General features: G+C 38.8%; 1 protein-coding gene across 2 annotated transcripts in view; it reads right to left on the bottom strand.

The window, feature by feature from the left end:
- The window catches only part of LOC129636563 (cytochrome P450 2C31-like), a 52,194-nt gene extending 32,446 nt beyond the window's left edge, over positions 1–19,748 (bottom strand). Inside the window, exons 1-4 of one of the 2 annotated variants that reach the window (XM_055560034.1) lie at positions 19,581–19,748; positions 12,602–12,764; positions 10,597–10,746; positions 3,932–4,092 (exon numbers count right to left, since the gene is read on the bottom strand). In XM_055560034.1, coding sequence (XP_055416009.1) covers positions 3,932–4,092; positions 10,597–10,746; positions 12,602–12,764; positions 19,581–19,748 — 642 coding nt within the window. Of the gene's footprint in view, positions 1–3,931; positions 4,093–10,596; positions 10,747–12,601; positions 12,765–19,576 lie in introns of both variants that reach the window. The other variant, XM_055560035.1, reaches the window with a different exon arrangement.
- Between the last annotated feature and the right edge of the window lie 410 nt (positions 19,749–20,158).

Consider the following 20,158-nt stretch of genomic DNA (forward strand, 5'->3'; position numbering starts at 1 on the left):
CAACACATCTGCCACTTCTACCCATTTCCTTTGTTTTCTACAGAACTTGTCTAGTTGTAAAATGGTATCATAATTGAGAGACCCTTTAACTGGCCAGTGTTCCCCATTTTCCAAAGGATAATGTGGCCATTCAGTATCACAGAAGATCAGGCGTGTATTTTTTAAACTCTGGGGATCAAACTTGTCCAAAGTTTTTAAATTACATTTTAAAGGAGTGGTTCTGGAACTGTTAGCTCCCATCTCTAACAAAGAAAAAAGCAGCATCCACGGCCGTGGCTTCTTTCCATCAGAGGCGTCCCTCCCTGCTCTAGATGGGTGTGCAAACACTTTCCACTGAAGCTTTCCTTTCCTGGTCAGACTTAGTCTGTTCCTTACTGATGCAGACATTTTACTCATCCCTCCCAGTTCTATCACCAAGGTGGCATGGAGATGCACCAGGGGTAGATCTGATGACATCCCAGATTGATTTCTAGTTCCTTACCACCAAGACCTTTGTTGGATTTGCCAGAGTAGTTTCCCAGAATGTTTCCCAAGCTAGGACTACTAGAGGAAACATCCATCTTACGTGTGCCCATGTACATTCCTGAGTACAGTCCTGATAGCAGTAGAAGCAGTGAGACATAAAGAGATGAGCAATAACCAAGATGTCCCTTCTAAGTGTCACCATGCCAGTATATGTGATAACAAAGGTGGTAGAGGGCTGGCCAGTGAGGAAAAAGTGATTTTTGTCCTCAAGATAGTAGGTCCAATACTTCCATTTCCTTTCCACAGATTCCATAAAAGGAATATCTAGGGAGTTGAGACAGAAGCCATTGGACAGCTTTCTCTGGTCTACTAACAGCTAGCACTACCAAAGGAAGAAGCCCATTGCACTTCCAATCGGAACAGATCCTGCAATTCCCAACCGATGTCCTCAAAAACCTCATGGTCACCAGCAGTGCTTTCATCCACATAGACAGGAGGCACAGTCATGACAAAAACTCACTTTTAGGACTCTGGGCCCTGAGGCAGGCAGTCAAGAGACTGACCTTTAGCCTGAGAGACATTCCTGGAGCTAGAGCTCCTGCTCGCTCCCAGATAAGCTCTTGTAACTTTTGCCTCCTAGCAAGGCTAGGCGCTTCCATACTTGGGGTTTAAGTAAAAGTGCATAGTATCAGCATGAATCCCAATTCCCTTGAAAGTCTATGATCCAACAGACTAGGTTCAGTATCGGTTCAGTGGTTCAGTCGAGTCCGAGTCTTTGCAATCCCATGAACCACAGCATGCCAGGCCTCCCTGTCCATCATCAAATCCCGGAGTTCACCCAAACCCATGTCCATCGAGTTGGTGATGCCATCCAACCATCTCATCCTCTGTCATCCCCTTCTCCTCCTGCCCTCAATCTTTCCCAGCATCAGGGTCTTTTCAAATGAGTCAGCTCTTCACATCTGGTGGTCAAAATATTAGAGTTTCAGTTTCAGCATCAGTCCTTCCAATGAACACCCAGGACTGATCTCCTTTAGGATGGACTGGTTGGATCTCCTTGCAGTCCAAGGGACTCTCAAAAGTCTTCTCCAACACCACAATTCAAAAACATTAATTCTTCAGCGCTCAGCTTTCTTAACAGATTAGGTTAGTAGTTCTAATTCCCCAGGCAGTTACAGAATGGTCAAAGAGACCAGAAAAAATTGACCGAGAAAGGAAAGTTCACTCCACACGCTTTGCCCACGTATGGCCACTCCCCTCGAAGGAATGTTGAGTGCCTCTTGGCATTGGCATGTCGGCATAAACCCCTAACAAGGCTCCCTTTTTGGGAGCTGCCTTCAGTCATTATGAGGCACCTCAAAACCACTGAGCAGGGCTCATCACTTCCTTCGTACAGAGTGTGTCATTCATTCACACATGCACACCATAGCATTAGTAAAGTAAAGCAAAAAATGTGTATACTGAGAAAGCAGAGAGGCTAGAGCTCTTGAGTGTTCTTACCTTGTCCTGAAAATCCTGGATGAGCCCCCAAGATGATAGCTTACAGTGAACTGTGTCGGATTTGTGATCTCAGAAGATTTAGCTTCGGGACCAGAGACCATTCTTGATCACTCAAGAGCTTTTGTGTAGCAGTTTTATTAAAGAAAGAAAAGGAACAGAGAAAGCTTCTGACATAGACATCAGAAGGGGGATGGAGAGTGCCCACTCTTTTTCTAGTTTTATGTGTAATGTTAGATTGCTTACTTGGTATTTTTCTGGTTTCCTGAGGTAGACCTGTTTCACTATAAACTTCCCTCTTAGAACTGCTTTTGTGAGTCACATAGATTTTGGAATGTTGTGTTTCCATTTTCATTTCTCTCAAGGTATTTCTACTTCTTCTTTGACCCATTATTGTTTAGTTCAGCTAACAACATATTCAACAACATATTCATCTCCTATGTGTTTATGTGTTTCCCAGTTGTTGTTGTTTTTTTTTTCTTGTAATTGATTTCTAGTTTCATACCATTGTGGTCAAAAAGATGCTCAATATGATTTCACCTTCTTGAATTTACTGACACTTGTTTTGTAACATCATATGATCTATCTTGGAAAATGTTTCATGTGTACTTGAAAAGAATGTGTATTCTGCTGCATTTGGATGGGATGTTGTATATTAATCTATCAAGTCCATCATGTCTAATATGTTGATTAAGGCCAATGTTTCCTTACTAATTTAGTTTGGCTGTTCTGTCCATGGGGCTGCAAAGAGTCAGACACAACTAAGTGACTGGACTGAACTGTTCTGTCCATTGATGTAAGTGATGTGTTAATGTCTCCTAGTATTATTGTATTACTGTCAATAACTCCTTTTAAGTCTGTTCACACCATACCATTTTTTAAATGAAGAAACTATACCATAAAGACTAAGGAAATGCCTATATTACCTAATTTACTTTTATTTAGGCATTTTACATCTTCAGAAATGTACACATTGCCCTTATTCATTTGGCCATCACAGTCCTAGAGTTTACAGAATCCTTTTTAAACAGTATCTTCATGACTTAATACCCTCGGTAGGTACTGAAGAAATTTATTCAGCTGCTATCTTCTCAGTGAACTCCGGGAGCTGGTGATGGACAGGGAGGCCTGGCGTGCTGCGATTCATGGGGTCGCAAAGAGTCAGACACGACTGAGTGACTGATCTGATCTGATCTGATCTGATCTTGTATCAAACTGGATAGAGAATCAAGAAATCTAGTTTTTATATCTAACTCATTCTTCTTTTGGTTAGGTTACTTTGAAAATAAGCTCAGTATTTCCAGTGAGCTTTCTGTTCCATAGACTACTTGCTCTCTAGAGTCCTTCTCAGGTAGAAAACATCATAACATTATCATCCATGGAATTTTAGTTGTTAGTTATAGTACAGCATAGGTTATTGTTTTTTTTCTGACAGTTTACTAACAGTAAAAATACAATGTATATACATCTTATTTAAACACATAAAAATCAAAGGAAAAAAGATTTCTCAAAAAAAAACTTGCTATAATTGTTGCACTATTTTTTATTACTATTCTTATATTTTGTTTACAAACTCATTTCAACACATTCAATTGCTTTGATAACTCGCTGCTGCTCCTGCTGCTAAGTCACTGCAGTCATGTTTGACTCTGTGCAACCCCATGGATGGCAGCCCACCAGGCTACGCCATCCCTGGGATTCTCCAGGCAAGAACACTGTAGTGGGCTGTCATTTCCTTCTCTAATGCATGCGAAGTCACTTCAGTCGTGTCGGACTCTGTGCGACCCTATAGACAGCAGCCCACCAGGCTCCTCCAGCAACAGGATTCTCTACACAAGAATATTGAAGTGGGTTGCCATTTCCTTCTCCATGATAACTCACTAAGTGGTACCAAGCAATAGCACAAAGAAATGTGGTAATCACTTTAGATAGAAAGTTATTTCTTATTTAAAGAGAACTTTGACCTTACCTCAATCCAGGGGGTGCAAAAAATTGTTGCATTCTCATGAATATACTTTGCCAAGGTCAGAAAACTTTCATCACTGTATTCAAAACGATTCCGGAATATAATGGAGCAGATCACATTGCAGGGAGCATAGGTCAGAAGGAAAGTAGGATCACATGGAGATCCTAAAAACAATATTAAAAAGTTGGAATATAATTTGCAAATAAATCTTAAGTTTACTGTTTAAAATAATGGAGAAAGGTTGATTTCTAAGATGTTTTTATTATTGGAACAACCTGAACCTGCCATCATCACTATAAATTCAACATGCCTAGAGAGTTGGACAATAAAGAAGGCTGAGTGCTAAAGAATTGATGTTTTCGAACTGTGGTGCTGAAGAAGACTCCTGAGAGTCCCTTGGACAGCAAGATTAAGCCAGTCAGTACTGAAGGAAATCAGTCCTGAATATTCTTTAGTGCTAAAGCTGAAGCTCCAATATTTTGGCCATCTGATCCAAAGAACTGACTCATTGGAAAAGACTGTGATGCTGGGAAAGACTGAGGGCAAAATGAGAAGGGGCTGACATGAGTTTGAGCAAACTCTGGAAGGTAATGAAGGACAGAAAAGCCTGGCATGCAGTAGTCCATGGAGTTGCGAAGAGTCGGACATTACTTGGCAACTGAACAACAACAACAAAATAAAATTGTGTTTCCCTAAGCAAAATTATCTAATCCAGTGTTATTTATTTGTTAAATTTCTCCAAATTATTCTATTTATATCATTCTCCAATTAAAGCCACAAGGTAATACACAAGAAGGAGATCATTTATAATTTAAAATTATAAAATTTAGCTCTTGGTGTTGATATTCTTCAAAATACCCAGAAGAAACTGACCAATATAATAAGAAGGCAAGGAGACTGAGGAGAATTGCAATCACATTTTACAAAATGCATTGAAAAAGGTTGAGTGTGCTTTTCTCTGAGAAGACAATAATGAGAGGGATTGAAGATTAGAGATCGCGTCAAGAAAATCAGAGATACAAAGGGAACGTTTCATGCAAAGATGGTCACAACAAAGGACAGAAACGGTATGGACCTAACAAAAGCAGAAGACAGTAAGAAGAGGTGGCAAGAATACAAAGAACTACACAAAAAGATCTTAATGACCCAGATAACCACGATGGTGTGGTCACCCACCTACAGCCAGACATCCTGGAATGTGAAGTCAAGTGGGCCTTAGGAAACATCACCACAAACAAAGCTAGTGGAAGTGATGGAATTCCAGTTGAGCAATTTCAAATCCTAAAAGATGATGCTGTGAACGTGCTACACTCAATATGCCAGCAAGTTTGGAAACTCAGCAGAGGCCACAGGACTGGAAAAGTTCAATTTTCATTCCGATCCCAAAAAAAGGCAAGGCCAAAGAATGTTCAAACTACCATACAATGGCATTCATCTCATACGCTGCAAAGTGATGCTCAAAATTCTCCAAGCGAGGCTTCAACAGTATGTGAACCATGAACTTCCACATGTTCAGGCTGGATTTAGGAAAGGCAGAGGAACAAGAGATCAAATTGCCAACATCCATTGGATCATAGAAAGAGCAAGAAAGTTCCAGAAAAATATCTACCTCTGCTTTATTGACTAGACCAAAGCCTTTAACTGTGTGGATCATAAGAAACTGTGGAAAATTCTTCAAGAGATGGGACTACCAGACCACCTTACCTGCCTTCTGAGAAACCTGTAGGCAGGTCAAGAAGCAACATTTAGAACTGGACATGGAACAACAGACTAGTTCCAAATCGGTAAAGGAGTACATCAAGGCTGTATATAGTCCCCCTGCTTATTTAACTTATATGCATAGTTCAGTTCAGTTCAGTCTCTCAGTTGTGTCCGACTCTTTGTGACCCCATTAATCGCAGCATGCCAGGCCTCCCTGTCCATCTCCAACTCCCGGAGATCACTCAAACTCATGTCCATCCAGTCGGTGATGCCATCCAGCCATCTCACCCTCTGTCGTCCCCTTGTCCTCCTGCCCCCAACCCCTCCCAGCATCAGAGTCTTTTCCAACGAGTCAATTATTCGCATGAGGTGGCCAAAGTACTGGAGTTTCAGCTTTAGCATCATTCCTTCCAAAGAAATCCCAGGGCTGATCTCCTTCAGAATGGACTGATTGGATCTCCTTGCAGTCCAAGGCACTCTCAAGAGTCTTCTCCAACACCACAGGTCAAAAGCATCAATTCTTCTGCATTCAGCCTTCTTCACAGTCCAACTCTCACATCCATACATGACCACTGGAAAAACCATAGCCTTGACTAGATGGACTTTTGTTGGCAAAGTAATGTCTCTGCTTTTGAATATGCCATCTAGGTTGGTCATAACTTTCCTTCCAAGGAGTAAGCGTCTTTTAATTTCATGGCTGCAGTCACCATCTGCAGTGATTTTGGAGCCCAGAAAAATAAAGTCTGACACTGTTTCCACTGTTTCCCCATCTATTTCTCATGAAGTGATGGGACCAGATGCCATGATCTTCATTTTCAGAATGTTGAGCTTTAAGCCAACTTTTTCACTCTCCACTTTCACTTTCATCAAGAGGCTTTTGAGTTCCTCTTCACTTTCTGCCATAAGGGTGGTGTCCTCTGCATATCTGAAGTTATTGGCATTTCTCCAGGAAATCTTGATTCCAGCTTGTGCTTCTTCTAGCCCAGCATTTCTCATGATGTACTCTGCATATTAGTTAAATAAGCAGGGTGACAATATACAGCCTTGACGTACTCCTTTTCCTATTTGGAACCAGTCTGTTGTTCCATGTCCAGTTCTAACTGTTGCTTCCTGACCTGCATATAGGTTTCTCAAGAGGCAGGTCAGGTGGTCTGGTATTCCCATCTCTTTTAGAATTTTCCACAGTTTCTTGTGATCCACACAGTCAAAGGCTTTGGCATAGTCAATAAAGCAGAAATAGATGTTTTTCTGGAACTCTTGCTTTTTTGATGATCCGGCAGATGTTCACAATTGGATCTCTGGCTCCTCTGTCTTTTCTAAAGCCACTTGAACATCTGGAAGTTCACAGTTCACGTATTGCTGAAGCCTGGCTTGGAGAATTTTGAGCATTAATTTACTAGCGTGTGAGATGAGTGCAATTGTGTGGTAGCTTGAGCATTCTTTGGCATTGCCTTTCTTTGTGATTGGAATGAAAACTGACCTTTTCCAGTCCTGTGGCCACTGCTGAGTTTTCCAAATTTGCTGGCATAGTATATCGTGTGAAATGCTGAGCTGGGTGAAGCTCAAGCTAGAGTCAAGATTTCAGGGAGAAATATCAATAACCTCAGATATGCAGATGACACCACACTTATGGCAGAAAGCAAAGAAGAATTAAAGAGCCCCTTGATGAAAGTGAAAGAGGAGAGTGAAAACGCTGGCTTAAACCTCAACATTCAGAAAACTAAGATCATGGCATCTGGTCCTATCACTTCATGACATATAGATGGGGAAACAATGGAAACAGTGACAGACTTTATTTTGAGGGGCTCCAAAATCAATGCAGATGGTGCCTGCAGCCATGAAATTAAAAGACACTTGCTCCTTGAAAGAAAACTTTGACCAACCTCGACAACATATAAAAAAAAAAAAAAAAAAAAAAAACAGAGACATTACTTTGCCAACAAATGTCCATCTAGTGAAATCTATAGTTCTTCCAGTAGTCATGTATAGATATGAGAGTTGGACTATAAGGAAGTTGAGCACTGAAGAATTGATGCCTTTGACTGTGTTGTAGGAGAAGACTCTTTAGAGTCCCTTGGACTGCAAGGAGATCCAACCAGTACATCCTAAAGGAAATCAGTCCTGAATATTCATTGGAAGGACTGATACTGAAGCTAAAACTCCAATACTTTGGCCACCTGATGAGAAGAATTGACTCATATGAAAAGACAACTGATGCTGGGAAAGATTGAAGGCAGGAGGAGAAGGGGATCATTGACTCAATGGACATGAGTTTGAGTGGACTCCGGGAGTTGGTGATGGACAGGGGAGCCTGGCATGCTGCAGTCCATTGTGTTGCAAAGAGTCGGACACGACTGCGCAACTGATCCGAACTGAACTATAGACAGGTTAACAATATAAAATAGAGGATATGACACCATTTTTTGTTTTTTGAGTCCTGGCATCTTTTAAGCCTTAATTTTTCTTCTTCTACTCACACTTGGACTAGCTGATGTGATTGCTTCTTTGGCACAAAGCAGGAAGTTTAAACCACACATACATTGGATCTCCACCCCCCTACTCCACCCCCTAACCACCATAAAAATTCCAAGCCGGTATCCTTTTCCAGCTTTCTCCAAGCATTTTTCGATTGGTTTTCTAGCACTGTGCCCTACCCCAAAAGCCTCATTATGTGAGTAACAGAACTTTTCATATCCTATTGAAATGTGTGTATCACTACCAACCTCAACAGTTATACTAAATTTTCAGTGGAAAATCCATCCTGCCTCTGCCTGGTGACTACTACAACAACACTTTACTACAGAATAAAAACTTAGTAGGGGTCAAAAAGTAGAGATTATGAGAAAAAAGGTTCTGCTCAACATGTGAAATAAACTTACAACAGTTAGTTAACCAGTGACAAACTGGGCTACCCCAAGAGGATGAGGTCTCCATAGTTAGGTGGATTTGAGCAGTCTGGGGGGTCATAGGCAAGGAAGCTGAGAGAAGGTCATACTTACTATGGGAAAATTGAATCAGTTAATAATAAACAGTTTAAAAGATACTTGCTCCTTGAAAGAAAAGATTACAAACCTAGATAATATATTAAAAAGTAGAGACATCAGTTTGCTGACAAAGATCCATCTAGTCAAAGCTATGGTTTTTCCAGTAGTCATGAGAGGATGTGAGAGTTGGATCATAAAGAAGGCTAAGTGCCAAAGAATTGATGCTTTCCAATTGTAGTCCTAGAAAAGACTCTTGAGAGTCCCTCGGATAGCAAGGAGATCAAACAAGTCAATCATAAAGGAAATCAACCCTGCATATTCATTGGAAGACTGATGCTGAAGCTGAAGCTCCAATTCTTTGGCCACCTGATGGTAAGAGCCAACTCTAATGCTGGGAAAGATTGAGGGCAGGAGGAGAAGGGTGTGACAGAGGATGAGATGGTTAGAGGGCATCACCAAATTAATGTACATGAATTTGAGCAAACACTGGGGGATATTGAAAAACATTGAAGCCTGGTGTTCTGCGGTCCATGGGGTCACAAACTGTCAGGTATCACTTAATGACTGAACAACAACAACATGCTAAAACCCAATATTTACTGATTTATTAATTGCATTTCCAAAATTTTACTCTATAAAATAATCAGGGATATTCAATGATTAATATAGATTGCATTGTTTAATATTATTAGCAACAAAAAACTGAAAGCGAACTATTTGGCCTAAAATAAATCATGGTATATCCAAAATAATGTACTATTCTATTTTGTTAACAATATTCATGATAAACATTTAAAAATTAATCATGTGAAAATATTTATTTAATATGTTAAATTTGAAAAAAGAATAGAGAACAATCTATGCAGGCTGAGCCTTGTGTTCTTCGTCTGCCAGATCTCCCACCCATTCCTAGATAATATGGACCAAGTTCAAATGATGTTCATTGACACTTTATTGCCATCTTGAGAAACTTACTCAAAAGAGGAAACCCAAATCATGCAAATATTTGTAATAATTGCATTATTTATATGAGTAACAACAAAAAATGAGGGGCAAAACCTATCTGAACAATAATATAACATTAGTAAAAAACCTTGAAGCTTAGCACCTTTTAGAATATAGTGTTTTAAGTTCATAATGTTCTTCAAATTTAAATACTGTAGTTTACAAAAGCACAGACTTAAGATCCTCATCTTGTTCCTTCCCTGTCAAGTCTCCTACTCACCCCTTTCTCTCCTATCCCCTCTTCCTGTCCTGCATGGGTATCCACACACGTGTACACTAAGCAGATGTGTGCTACTGAAGCTCCCTCCCTTCACACCCACAGAGGAGCTGTAATACAGGCCTACTCAGAGAAGGATTTGGTGCAAAGTCCACACCTGAACCACTAATTTTGTTTCAGTTTTACTAAGATATCACTGATAGACAGGACTGTTCAAGTTTAAGGTGCTATATGGCATAATGACATGACATGTTTATGTTGCAAAATATTTGAAATGCTTCTCAAGAAGTTACCTGAGAACTTAGTCTTTCAAGTTACTTGCAGATTACCACAATCCATGTTCTCCTCTTCTTCCTGTGCACACAGCTAACCACATTTCCCAGCTCCTTGTACATTTAGGTGTGGCCCTGTGACTGAGTTACAGCCCAGGGAATATGAAAGAACTTTGTGTGCAAGTGCCATATCTTACCTGTTAAAAACATTATTTGTTCTTTTCTTTCTTCTTTACTATCCCCACTCTACCATTCAAAGAGATGAACTCTGGGTGCCACAGGAAGGCATTCATGTGCTGAAGGCATCAAAGGCCCTGGAAACCAGGTGCTTGAAAAGGCCATTATGCCAGCGACTTACCCTCCTGCTACTGTCATGTGAGCAGGAAGTCAACTTCTGTTGTATTTGAGCCATTATCTCTCTGTAGTCTACTTGTAATAGCATTTAGTCTGCCCAAGCAGTTACTATTAATTACATAAAGAAATACCCACCATTGGTTTTTTTTAATGCTTCCACCAAACATAAGGCTTCCTCTTGAATTCTGTGTTCAATCGTCCTCTTCCCCATCCCCATATTCCTCAAAACCATGAGGGAGAAACGCCGAGTTTGCTTCCACTTTTCTCCACTGCTGAAAATAATTCCTATCAGGACACAAACCAAAAACAGAGAATAATCCACTGCCATAAATTCTAGCTGAGAGTCTTTAAAGAGGAAATGACAAGGACACCTAAGCAGGGATTAAATATAGTAGTGACAGCCTCAGGAATTCCTATCGGGCCCTTTATCACCTGCCTCCTCCTCTCTTAACCCAGCTTGTATCTTACTTTCAAGACTCTTGGTTTTACATATTACTACACTCTTCCTTACCCATTAGCCCCTGCAAAATTCAGAACAACCCTAAGAACCAAGTGTTTTGTCTCCCATTTACTTATGAGGATGCTGAAAATCACAGAGGTAAAATGCTTGCTCTTTGATGACTCAGCTAACAATCCATAGAGTCCAAGTTATAGGTTAAGTTTTCAGGATTGATTTGGGCATTGAAAATGAACTGTAGGAGAAACAACAAAAGATTGATATTTGGCAAATCTAATACAGTTATGTAAAGTTTAAAAATAAAATAAAATTAAAAAAAAAAAAAAAAAGAAAATAGATAACCAACAAGGACCTACTGTATTATAGCACAGGGAACTCTACTCAATATTTTGGAATAGCCTATAAGGAAAAAGAATCTGAAAAAGCATATATATATACATATATAAGAATTACTTTGTTATATACCCCAAAGTAACACAACTGTATTTCAATAAAAAATGGAGGATCAAAAAAAAAAAAAAAAAAAAAAAAAAAAAAGAGTCAATTCTTAAGACAGGGATAAACAGCACTTGTGTATTGAAAGGAAGCTCATGAAAGTCTATTCCTCAAGTAAGGGACATGGCCATAGCTCTTCCCATTTTGACATTTTCCCTCTATTTGCTAATCTCTTCCACAAAATATGGATGTCTTCTTGTGTTCTACCCTGTGGGTCCCTGCAACCCCCTTCTGACAACCCCACAGCTAGGCTAGGTCTATAATACAAAGCATAAAGCACAAAAATGCTCTAAAAAGAGGGTCACATGGAAACACAATAAATGTAAATTAGAATATTAAAGAAAATCTTTTGAAATCGAATACTTGCACTGTCTGTCGTCTGTTTTTCACATTGTACCAAGAAAGTTCAATGTCAGATTTCCAGAGCCAAGGACAAGTCAGAGGAAAAGACAATGCTCTTAGGGACCTTGTCAAATAAGACCTTAAAAAACAATGTAAAGGATGAAGTGACCCTATTCAGGCATTATTTTTGTATGAAACCAGTGACCCACAGAGGATGGGACAGTTTAAGGTCTAGCTATTAAAACACAGATGACAGACAGAGCAAGTATTTGATTTCAAAAGATTTTCTTTAATATTCTAATTTATATTTATTGTCTTTCCCCATGACCCTCTTTTCAGAGCATATTTGTGCTTTATGCTTTGTATTACATTCTATTGGATAAAAAAAAAAAATTGTTGTGCTTTTTTTATTCTAACAAGAATAGAAAATTGAATGCAATGTACATACTTCAAACCTTTGTTGGTTCCATGTATATATTATGCAGGCTTCCAAAACTAGTCTCTTAGCAACCATGACTCAGGCCAGAAAGCAAAATATTCGATAAATAGGATAATTCATTGTCATTTTCCTTCCTTCTTTTTCTCTCTGTCTCTTTCTCGTTTTCTTACCTTGCCATAATTTATTAATAGAACATTAGTGGTTAGAAGATTTGCTTTCACTGCACTTACTGTTTCATTCAGACTGTGTCATCTTCATAATTTTAAATATGGATTAATGATCCATAGAAAACTGTTTAATGATGATGTTTTCATAAACTTCTCTATTACCTATAATTTCTCAATTCCTTAGCCTATTTGAATCTTTCCAACTTACAATTCCCACACACTCCTCAAATAGAAACATACCTAATCCCTGGTTGATGTTGTCTGCTGCTGGTAAACTACCTCTGCCAGAAAATTCCTCACTCTGATCAATCAGGACTTGCTTCACTGCTTCATATCCATGCAACACCACAGTGGGCTTCATGCCAAAATACAGAGTGAACACAGGACCATAATCTTCTGCTAGCTGGAAAAGGAACAGGAGATGTAAGAACAGTGAGCATTTCAAAACTGAAAATGTAGATAATGTAGGAAAATGTAGATAATGTGGGAAATATTTTTAATCTTCTTAAGATTCATCCATTATAAAAGATTTTGATTTCTAGAACTAGTAATTTAATATGACATCACTTTACTACAATGGTAATTATCATTACATTATTAGGAATGCTGTTATTATTATCATCACCATCAATAGTTATTCTTTATTCAGCTCCTACTATGTGACAAAGGCCATAGTATGAATTTTATTAGTATTAGTCTATTAAACTTTTTTTTGCTAAACCTATAATTGCTCCTTCCTTCTTATAGTGGCAATAAATGATATGTTTCTTCTGTTTAAAGGAAGGTGCTCCATCTCTCACATATGCAGACTAATAATCATCCCCTCATCATCCATTCTTCACATCTGTAGCACCAGAGACCTCTAAGCTTTCAAAATACACAAGGACGTAGCCACAGACATTTTCCATCTTCCCAGTGTGATGACGTAAGTAAGTTTTCATGAATGGAGATAAGCAGAAGGGATGGTTACAAATTCTGCACTGGCATAAATGGGTGACAACACATCTTTCATTTCTCCTCCTATCCATAGGTTGAAATGACAGCGTGCAGATGACCCCTCTGTGACTGCAAATGAGAACAACAGCCTTAGAGCACAGGATGGTAAACTACAAGACTGAGAAGATCCAGTTCTCTGAAAGACCTGGTGGAGGAGAGGCAGGCCAGCAGCACTTAACTCTATGCCTTCTATGTGGAAGGCAGAAATAAACTGTCTTCCTTAAGTCACTGCATTATTGTGGTCTTTCTGTCATAGCAGCTTATTTAGTGTAGTACATGATATAGACTTTCACTCTTTCAACTTGTCCAATATTTGAGTTCTTTTGCTACCTTATAATTCATTCTCCCTACAGCAACCCATTTCACAAAGCATATGTTAAAGAACATCATATTGCTCTTATGGTAAAGACCTATATTCTTAAAATCCCTGTAAGATCTACATACTCTGGTTCCTGCTTACCTGCCTAATCTCATCTCACACCAAGCTTTTACCTACTCTCTGGGCGACAAACAAATTGGTCCTCTTTCAGACATTCCAATAACTAAGTCTGCTTCAGACTGAAAAAAAAAATGGAACAAACAATTACCTGTATTTTATCCAGTTAATGTCTAATTATTTTTCAGATCTCAGCTCCAATTTCACTTCCACAGAGAACCCTTACTGACTGTGCCTCTGACCTGTAATCCTTTAAACTACATCACCTTTTTCTACTGTGTTCCTATTACTTGGTTTGTAATCATCCACTTATTTGCATGAGTGTTTCATAAATACATGCCTACCATCTAGACTGTAAATTCCGTACTGCTGACCTTTTTTTGTTTGTTTTAATTCACTGCTTGGATAGTTAAAGAACCTGCCTGCAATGTAGGAGACCTGGGTTCAACCCTACCCACTCCAGTATTCTTCCTTAGAGAATTCCATAGCCAGAGGAGCCTGGCTGGTGGGCTACAGTCCATGGGCTTGCAAAGAGTCAGACATGACTGAGTGATTAAAATTTTCACTTTCTTTCACTTTGAAAGTTTCCAGCGTCTGACACACCTGGGACTGAAAGTAGGCATTCAACAACTTGTTAAGCTCAGGTATTAATATTTGTGCATAATAATTATTATTCACCTTTTTAAAAAAAATAGAAATTAAAGCTCAGAGAGATTTTTAAAGTTTGACCAAGGCTGTGAGTTAAGAACTGTATGAGCTGGGGTGCTGACACAATCTCTTCAAAACCAGAGTCTGATACACAGAAGGAGGAGCTTCCAGGGGTAGTGCTCTCATGACTACCTTTCCCAGAGAAGTCAGATTTCAGATAATTCCTTCAAGATTTAAAGAGCTATTGAACAGTTATTCATTCATTGAGCAAATACAACAGAAACTGTGAAATCTCTTGAAACTTGGTTATTTCCTTGATTTCAAATCAATGTATTCTTTCGGGAAATTTTGGGATTGTCACTCTGTAACTATGCAGTTTTTAAAAATTAAAGCAATTTCATTGCAATTAGAATTCATCAAAAATAAATGTTATAAAGGACACATAGGTCACAACATGGACAGAGAATTCCTACTTTTGACAATTTCAACAATGATCTCATTGATCTCATTCCATTCTGGCAACCTTTAGCTTTATACCATCTAGAATCATGTCTGGGTGTCATACATCATGGACAAGTGGGATTAATCCCAGGGATGCAAGTATGGTTCAATATTCTCAAATTAATCAATGCTATACCCCACATTAACAAATGGAAAAATAAAATCAGATGATAGTTCAATAAATGTAGAAAAGTTTTTTATAAAATCCAATATCTATTTAAGATTAAAAATTCTCCATAAGGTAGGTATAGAGGCAACATACTTCAACATAATTTGAAAATCACATATATGATAAGTCCACAGCTATCATCATCATACTTGACAGTGAAAAGTTGAAAGCATTTTCTCTAAAATCAAGAACAAGACAAGGATGCCCTCTCTTGCCAATTTTACTTAAAATATCATATTAGAAATCAAAGCCATAGCAATCAAAGAAAGAGAAATAAAAGGAATTGAAATTGAATAGAATGAAGTCAAACTGTTCTTATTTGTAGATGACACAATACTATCTATACAAAATTCAAAGTTCAGTTCAGTCGCTCAGTAATGTCCGACTGTTTGCAACCCAATGGGCTGCAGCACGCCAGGTCTCCCTGTCCATTACCAACTCCCGGGGTTTACTCAAACTCATGTCCATTGAGTCGGTGATGTCATCCAACCATCTCATCCTCTGTCGTCCCCTTCTCCTCCTGCCCTCAATCTTTCCTAGCATCAGGGTCTTTTCCAACGAATCAGTTCTTAGCATCAGGTGGCCAAAGTATAGGAGTTTCAGCTTTAGCATCAGTCCTTCCAATGAATCCAGGACTGATTTCCTTTAGGATGAACTGGTTGGACTGCTTGCTGTCCAAAATTCTAAAAGTCCCAACAAAAGTCTTCTAGAGCTCATGAATGAATTTGGAACAGCTGTAGGATAAAAAATTAATGTACAGAAATCTGTTCCATTTCTAAACAATAAGAACAAACTATTGGAAAGAGAAATTAATAAACCAATCCCATTTATCATCACATAGAAGAGAATAAAATTCCAAGCAATAAATCTAATTAACCAAGGAAGTAAAAGACATGTACTCAGAAAAGTATAAGATGCTGATTAAAAAAAAAAAAAAAAGACAATACAAATAGATGGAAAGACAACATGCTCATGGACAAGGAAAGTTAATATTATTATAATGAACATATTACATATTACCCAAGGAAATCAACAGATTCAAAGACAATCTTGTCAAAATACCAGTGTAATTTTCAAAGTACTACAACAAGTAATTCTAAAATTTGTATGGAAACACAAAAGATCTCAAGTAGATAAAGATATCCAAAGAAAGAACAGAACTGAAAGTATCATACTTCCTGATGTCAGACTACAGTACAAAGTTACAGTAGCCAAAACAGAATTGTACTGGCACAAAAATGGACACAGGTCTATGGAGCAGAACATATAGCCCAGAAAATAATCCACACTTACATGAACAACGAATCCGTGAAAAAGGACACAAAAATATACAGTGGGGAAAAGGCAATTTCTTCAATAAGTGGTGTGAGGAAAACTAGACAGCTACATGTAAAAGAATTAAATTAAAATATTTCACATGCTAGTAAGGTTAGGCTCAAAATCTTCTAAGAGGATTCAGCAGTACATGAATCGACACTTTCCAAATGCAAAAGCTGGGTTTAGAAAAGGCAGAGGAACCAGAGATCAAACTGCCAACATTCATTGGATCATAAAGAAAGCAGGTTCAGTTCAGTTCAGTTCAGTCACTCAGTTATGTCCAACTCTTTGTGACCCCATGGACTGCAGCACACCAGACCTCCCTGTCCATCACCAACTCCCAGAGTTTACTCAAGCTCATGTTCACTGAGTCGGTGAAGCCAACCAACCGTCTCATCCTCTTCTAGGAGAAAGCAAGCGAATTCCAGAAAAATATCTACTTCTGCTTCACTGACTACACTAAATCCTTCTACTGTGTGGATCACAAAAAACTGTGAAAAATTCTTAAAGAGATGGGAGTACCAGACCACCTTACCTATCTCCTGTGAAACCTGATGAAGCAGCAGTTAAAACTGGGAATGGAACAATTGACTGGTTTAAAATTGGGAAAGGAGTAAAACAAGGCTGTATATTGTCACCCTGCTTATATGAAGAGTATATCTTAACTTATATGCAGAGTACATCATATGAAATGCTGGGCTGGGTGAATCATAAGCTGGCATCAAGATTACCAGCAGAAATATCAATAACCTCAGATATGCAGATGATACCAATCTAATGGCAGAAGGGAAAAGGAACTATAGGAAGGTGAAAGAGAAAAGTGAAAAAGCTGACTTAAAACTCAGCATTCAAAAAACGAAGATCATGGCATCCGGTCCCATTTTTTCATGGCAAACAGAAAGGGAAAAGTGGAAGCAGTGAAAGATTTTATTTTCTTGGGTTCCAAAATCACTGTGGACAGTGACTGCAGCCATTAAATAAAAAGATGTTTCCTCCTTGGAAGAAAAGCTATGACACATCTAGACAGCATATCAAAAAGCAGAGACATCACTTTGCTGACAAAGGTCCATATAACCAAAATTATAGTTTTTCTAGTAGTCATTTATGGATGTGAGAGGTGAACCATAAAGAAGGCTGAGCACTGAAAAACTGATGCTTTTGAATTGTGGTATGGGAGAAGACTCTTGAGTCCCTTGGACTGCAAGGAGATCCAACCATTCCATCCTAAAGGAAATCAGTCCTGAATATTCATTGGAAGGACTGTTAATCAAGCTGAAGCTCCAATACTTTGGCAACCTGATGGGAAGAGCCAAGTCATTGGAAAAGGCCCTCATGCTTGGAAAGACTGAAGACAAAGGAGAAGAGGGTGGCAGAGGGTGAGATGGTTAGATAGCACCACTGACTCAATGGACATGAGTTTGAGCAAACTCCAGGAGATAGTGGAGGACAGAGTATCCTGGCATGCTGTAGTCCATGGGTCGCAAAGAGTCAGACAAGACTCAGTGACTGAACAACACAAAAACAAATATTTTCTCATACTATATATAAATCTTAACTCAAAAAGGGTTGAGGACTTAAATGTAAGACCAGAAACCCTAAAACAGCTGGAAGGAAACATAGGCTGTATACTCCTTGACATGATTCATAGCATATATTTTTGGATCTGCCTCCTAGTGAAGTGAAAGTGTTAGTCACTAAGCTGTGTCCAACTCTGCAACCCTCTAGACTGGACTGCAAGGAGATCCAACCAGTCCATTCTAAAGGAGATCAGTCCTGGGTGTTCTTTGGAAGGAATGATGCTAAAGCTGAAATTCCAGTACTTTGGCCACCTCATGCAAAGAGTTGACTCATTGGAAAAGACTCTGATGCTCGGAGGGATTGGGGGCAGGAGGACAAGGGGACGACAGAGGGTGAGATGGCTGGATGGCATCACCGACTTGATGGAGGTGAGTTTGAGTGAACTCCGGGAGCTGGTGATGGACAAGGAGGCCTGGCGTGCTGCAATTCATGGTGTCGCAAAGAGTCAGACATGACTGAGCGACTGAACTGAACTGAGACTGTAGCCCACCAGGCTCCTCTGTCCATGGAATTCTCCAGGCAAGAATTCTGAAGTGGGTAACATTCCCTTCTCCAGGGGATCTTTCTCAACCCAGGTATCGAACCCAGGTCTCCAACATTGTAGGCAGATTCTTTACCATCTTTACCATCTTAACCATAAAAGAGAATGAAATTTTGCCATTTGCAATAATATAAATGAATCTGGAGGGCATTACACTTAGAGAAGTAAGTCAGACAGAGAAGGAAAAATACTCTGTTATCATTTATACGTGGAATATTTTTTAAATAAAATGAATAAATTGAACAGAATATAAACAGTCTCACATACATAGAGAACAAACTAGTGGTTACCAGTGGGAAACAAGAAGAATGGAAGGGGAAATGAGCAGTAGGGGATTAAAAACTATAGACTACTATGTATAAAACAAATAAACTACAAGGATAAATTGTTCAGCACAGGGAATACAGCCTATAATTTATAATAAATTTCAAAGGAGCATAATCTATAAAATTTTCTATAATCTCACTTGAAACTAACATAATATTGTAAATCAACTTTAGCTCAATTGAAAATAAATTAACAGGGTTCCCCTGGTAATCCAGCGGTTAAGAATCTGCCTCGCAATGCAAGGGAATCTGGTTTGATCCCTAGTCTGGGAAAACCCCACATGCTGCAGACAACAAGCCTGAGTGCCACAGCGACTGAGCCTATGCTCTGGAGACTGTGAGGGGCAACTACTGAAGCCCATGAGCCACAGAATCTGTCTATTGCAACAAGAGAAGTCATGGCAAGGAGGAGCCCACACACTGCAACTAGAGTGTAGTTTCTGTTTGCCACAACTAGAGAAAGCCTGTGCACAGTAATGAAGACCCAGCACAGCCAAAAATAAATATTTTTAAATAAATGAATAAAAAATAAATAACAATGAATAAATAAATAAATAAATGAAACCATGTCCGGGTGTCCAATGGGAACTCCCCTTTAAAACCACTTTTAACAAACATGGTGTCTAGGACTATGGAGTCTGGGACAAGACATAGGGCAGTCTTATTTACTCATTACAAACAATTGGAAGAAAAGTAATCATACTTGCCTTGCTTATGGATTTGCTGACATTCTTAATATTTATCTGCAGAATATTTCCAACAATTGGGAGAGGAGTGGGCCCAGGTGGCAGCTTCCCTTTGGCATGCCTCTGATTCCATTGAAAAAGGAAAATCAAAATAGAAAGACAGATCACCAGAACTACAAAGACACCCATTGGTGTGCTTTGCGTGAGGGCAACTGAAAGCTTAGAATCCAAACACTTGATAAAAACTAAGTGCAAAGAAAAAAACAAACAAACAAAGTGCAAGCTTATCACCAAACATGAAATAAGCCTTGAACTTTTAAATAAATAAGACTTTACCATCAGTACACTTTGTCTTGTCAATAGATATTTAAACAAAAGGTTACATTAGTATTGATAAACATGTAAGTTTCAATGGAAATCTCAACTAAACAAAATTCACTTTCTCAGAGATGGCCATATTTTAGTAGTAAAATTGAAGCTATCAAAGTTTCAAAGGACTGGAATTCACAATCACAACAAATGATGAGAACATCTCTGTTCATCATATAAGCAGAAAAAGAAGCACTCTCTTAGAGCTTTTTCTCATAAAATCCATGGAA

This window comes from Bubalus kerabau, chromosome 22, assembly GCF_029407905.1.
Source record: "Bubalus kerabau isolate K-KA32 ecotype Philippines breed swamp buffalo chromosome 22, PCC_UOA_SB_1v2, whole genome shotgun sequence".
In the NCBI taxonomy this organism is placed as follows: domain Eukaryota; kingdom Metazoa; phylum Chordata; class Mammalia; order Artiodactyla; family Bovidae; genus Bubalus; species Bubalus kerabau.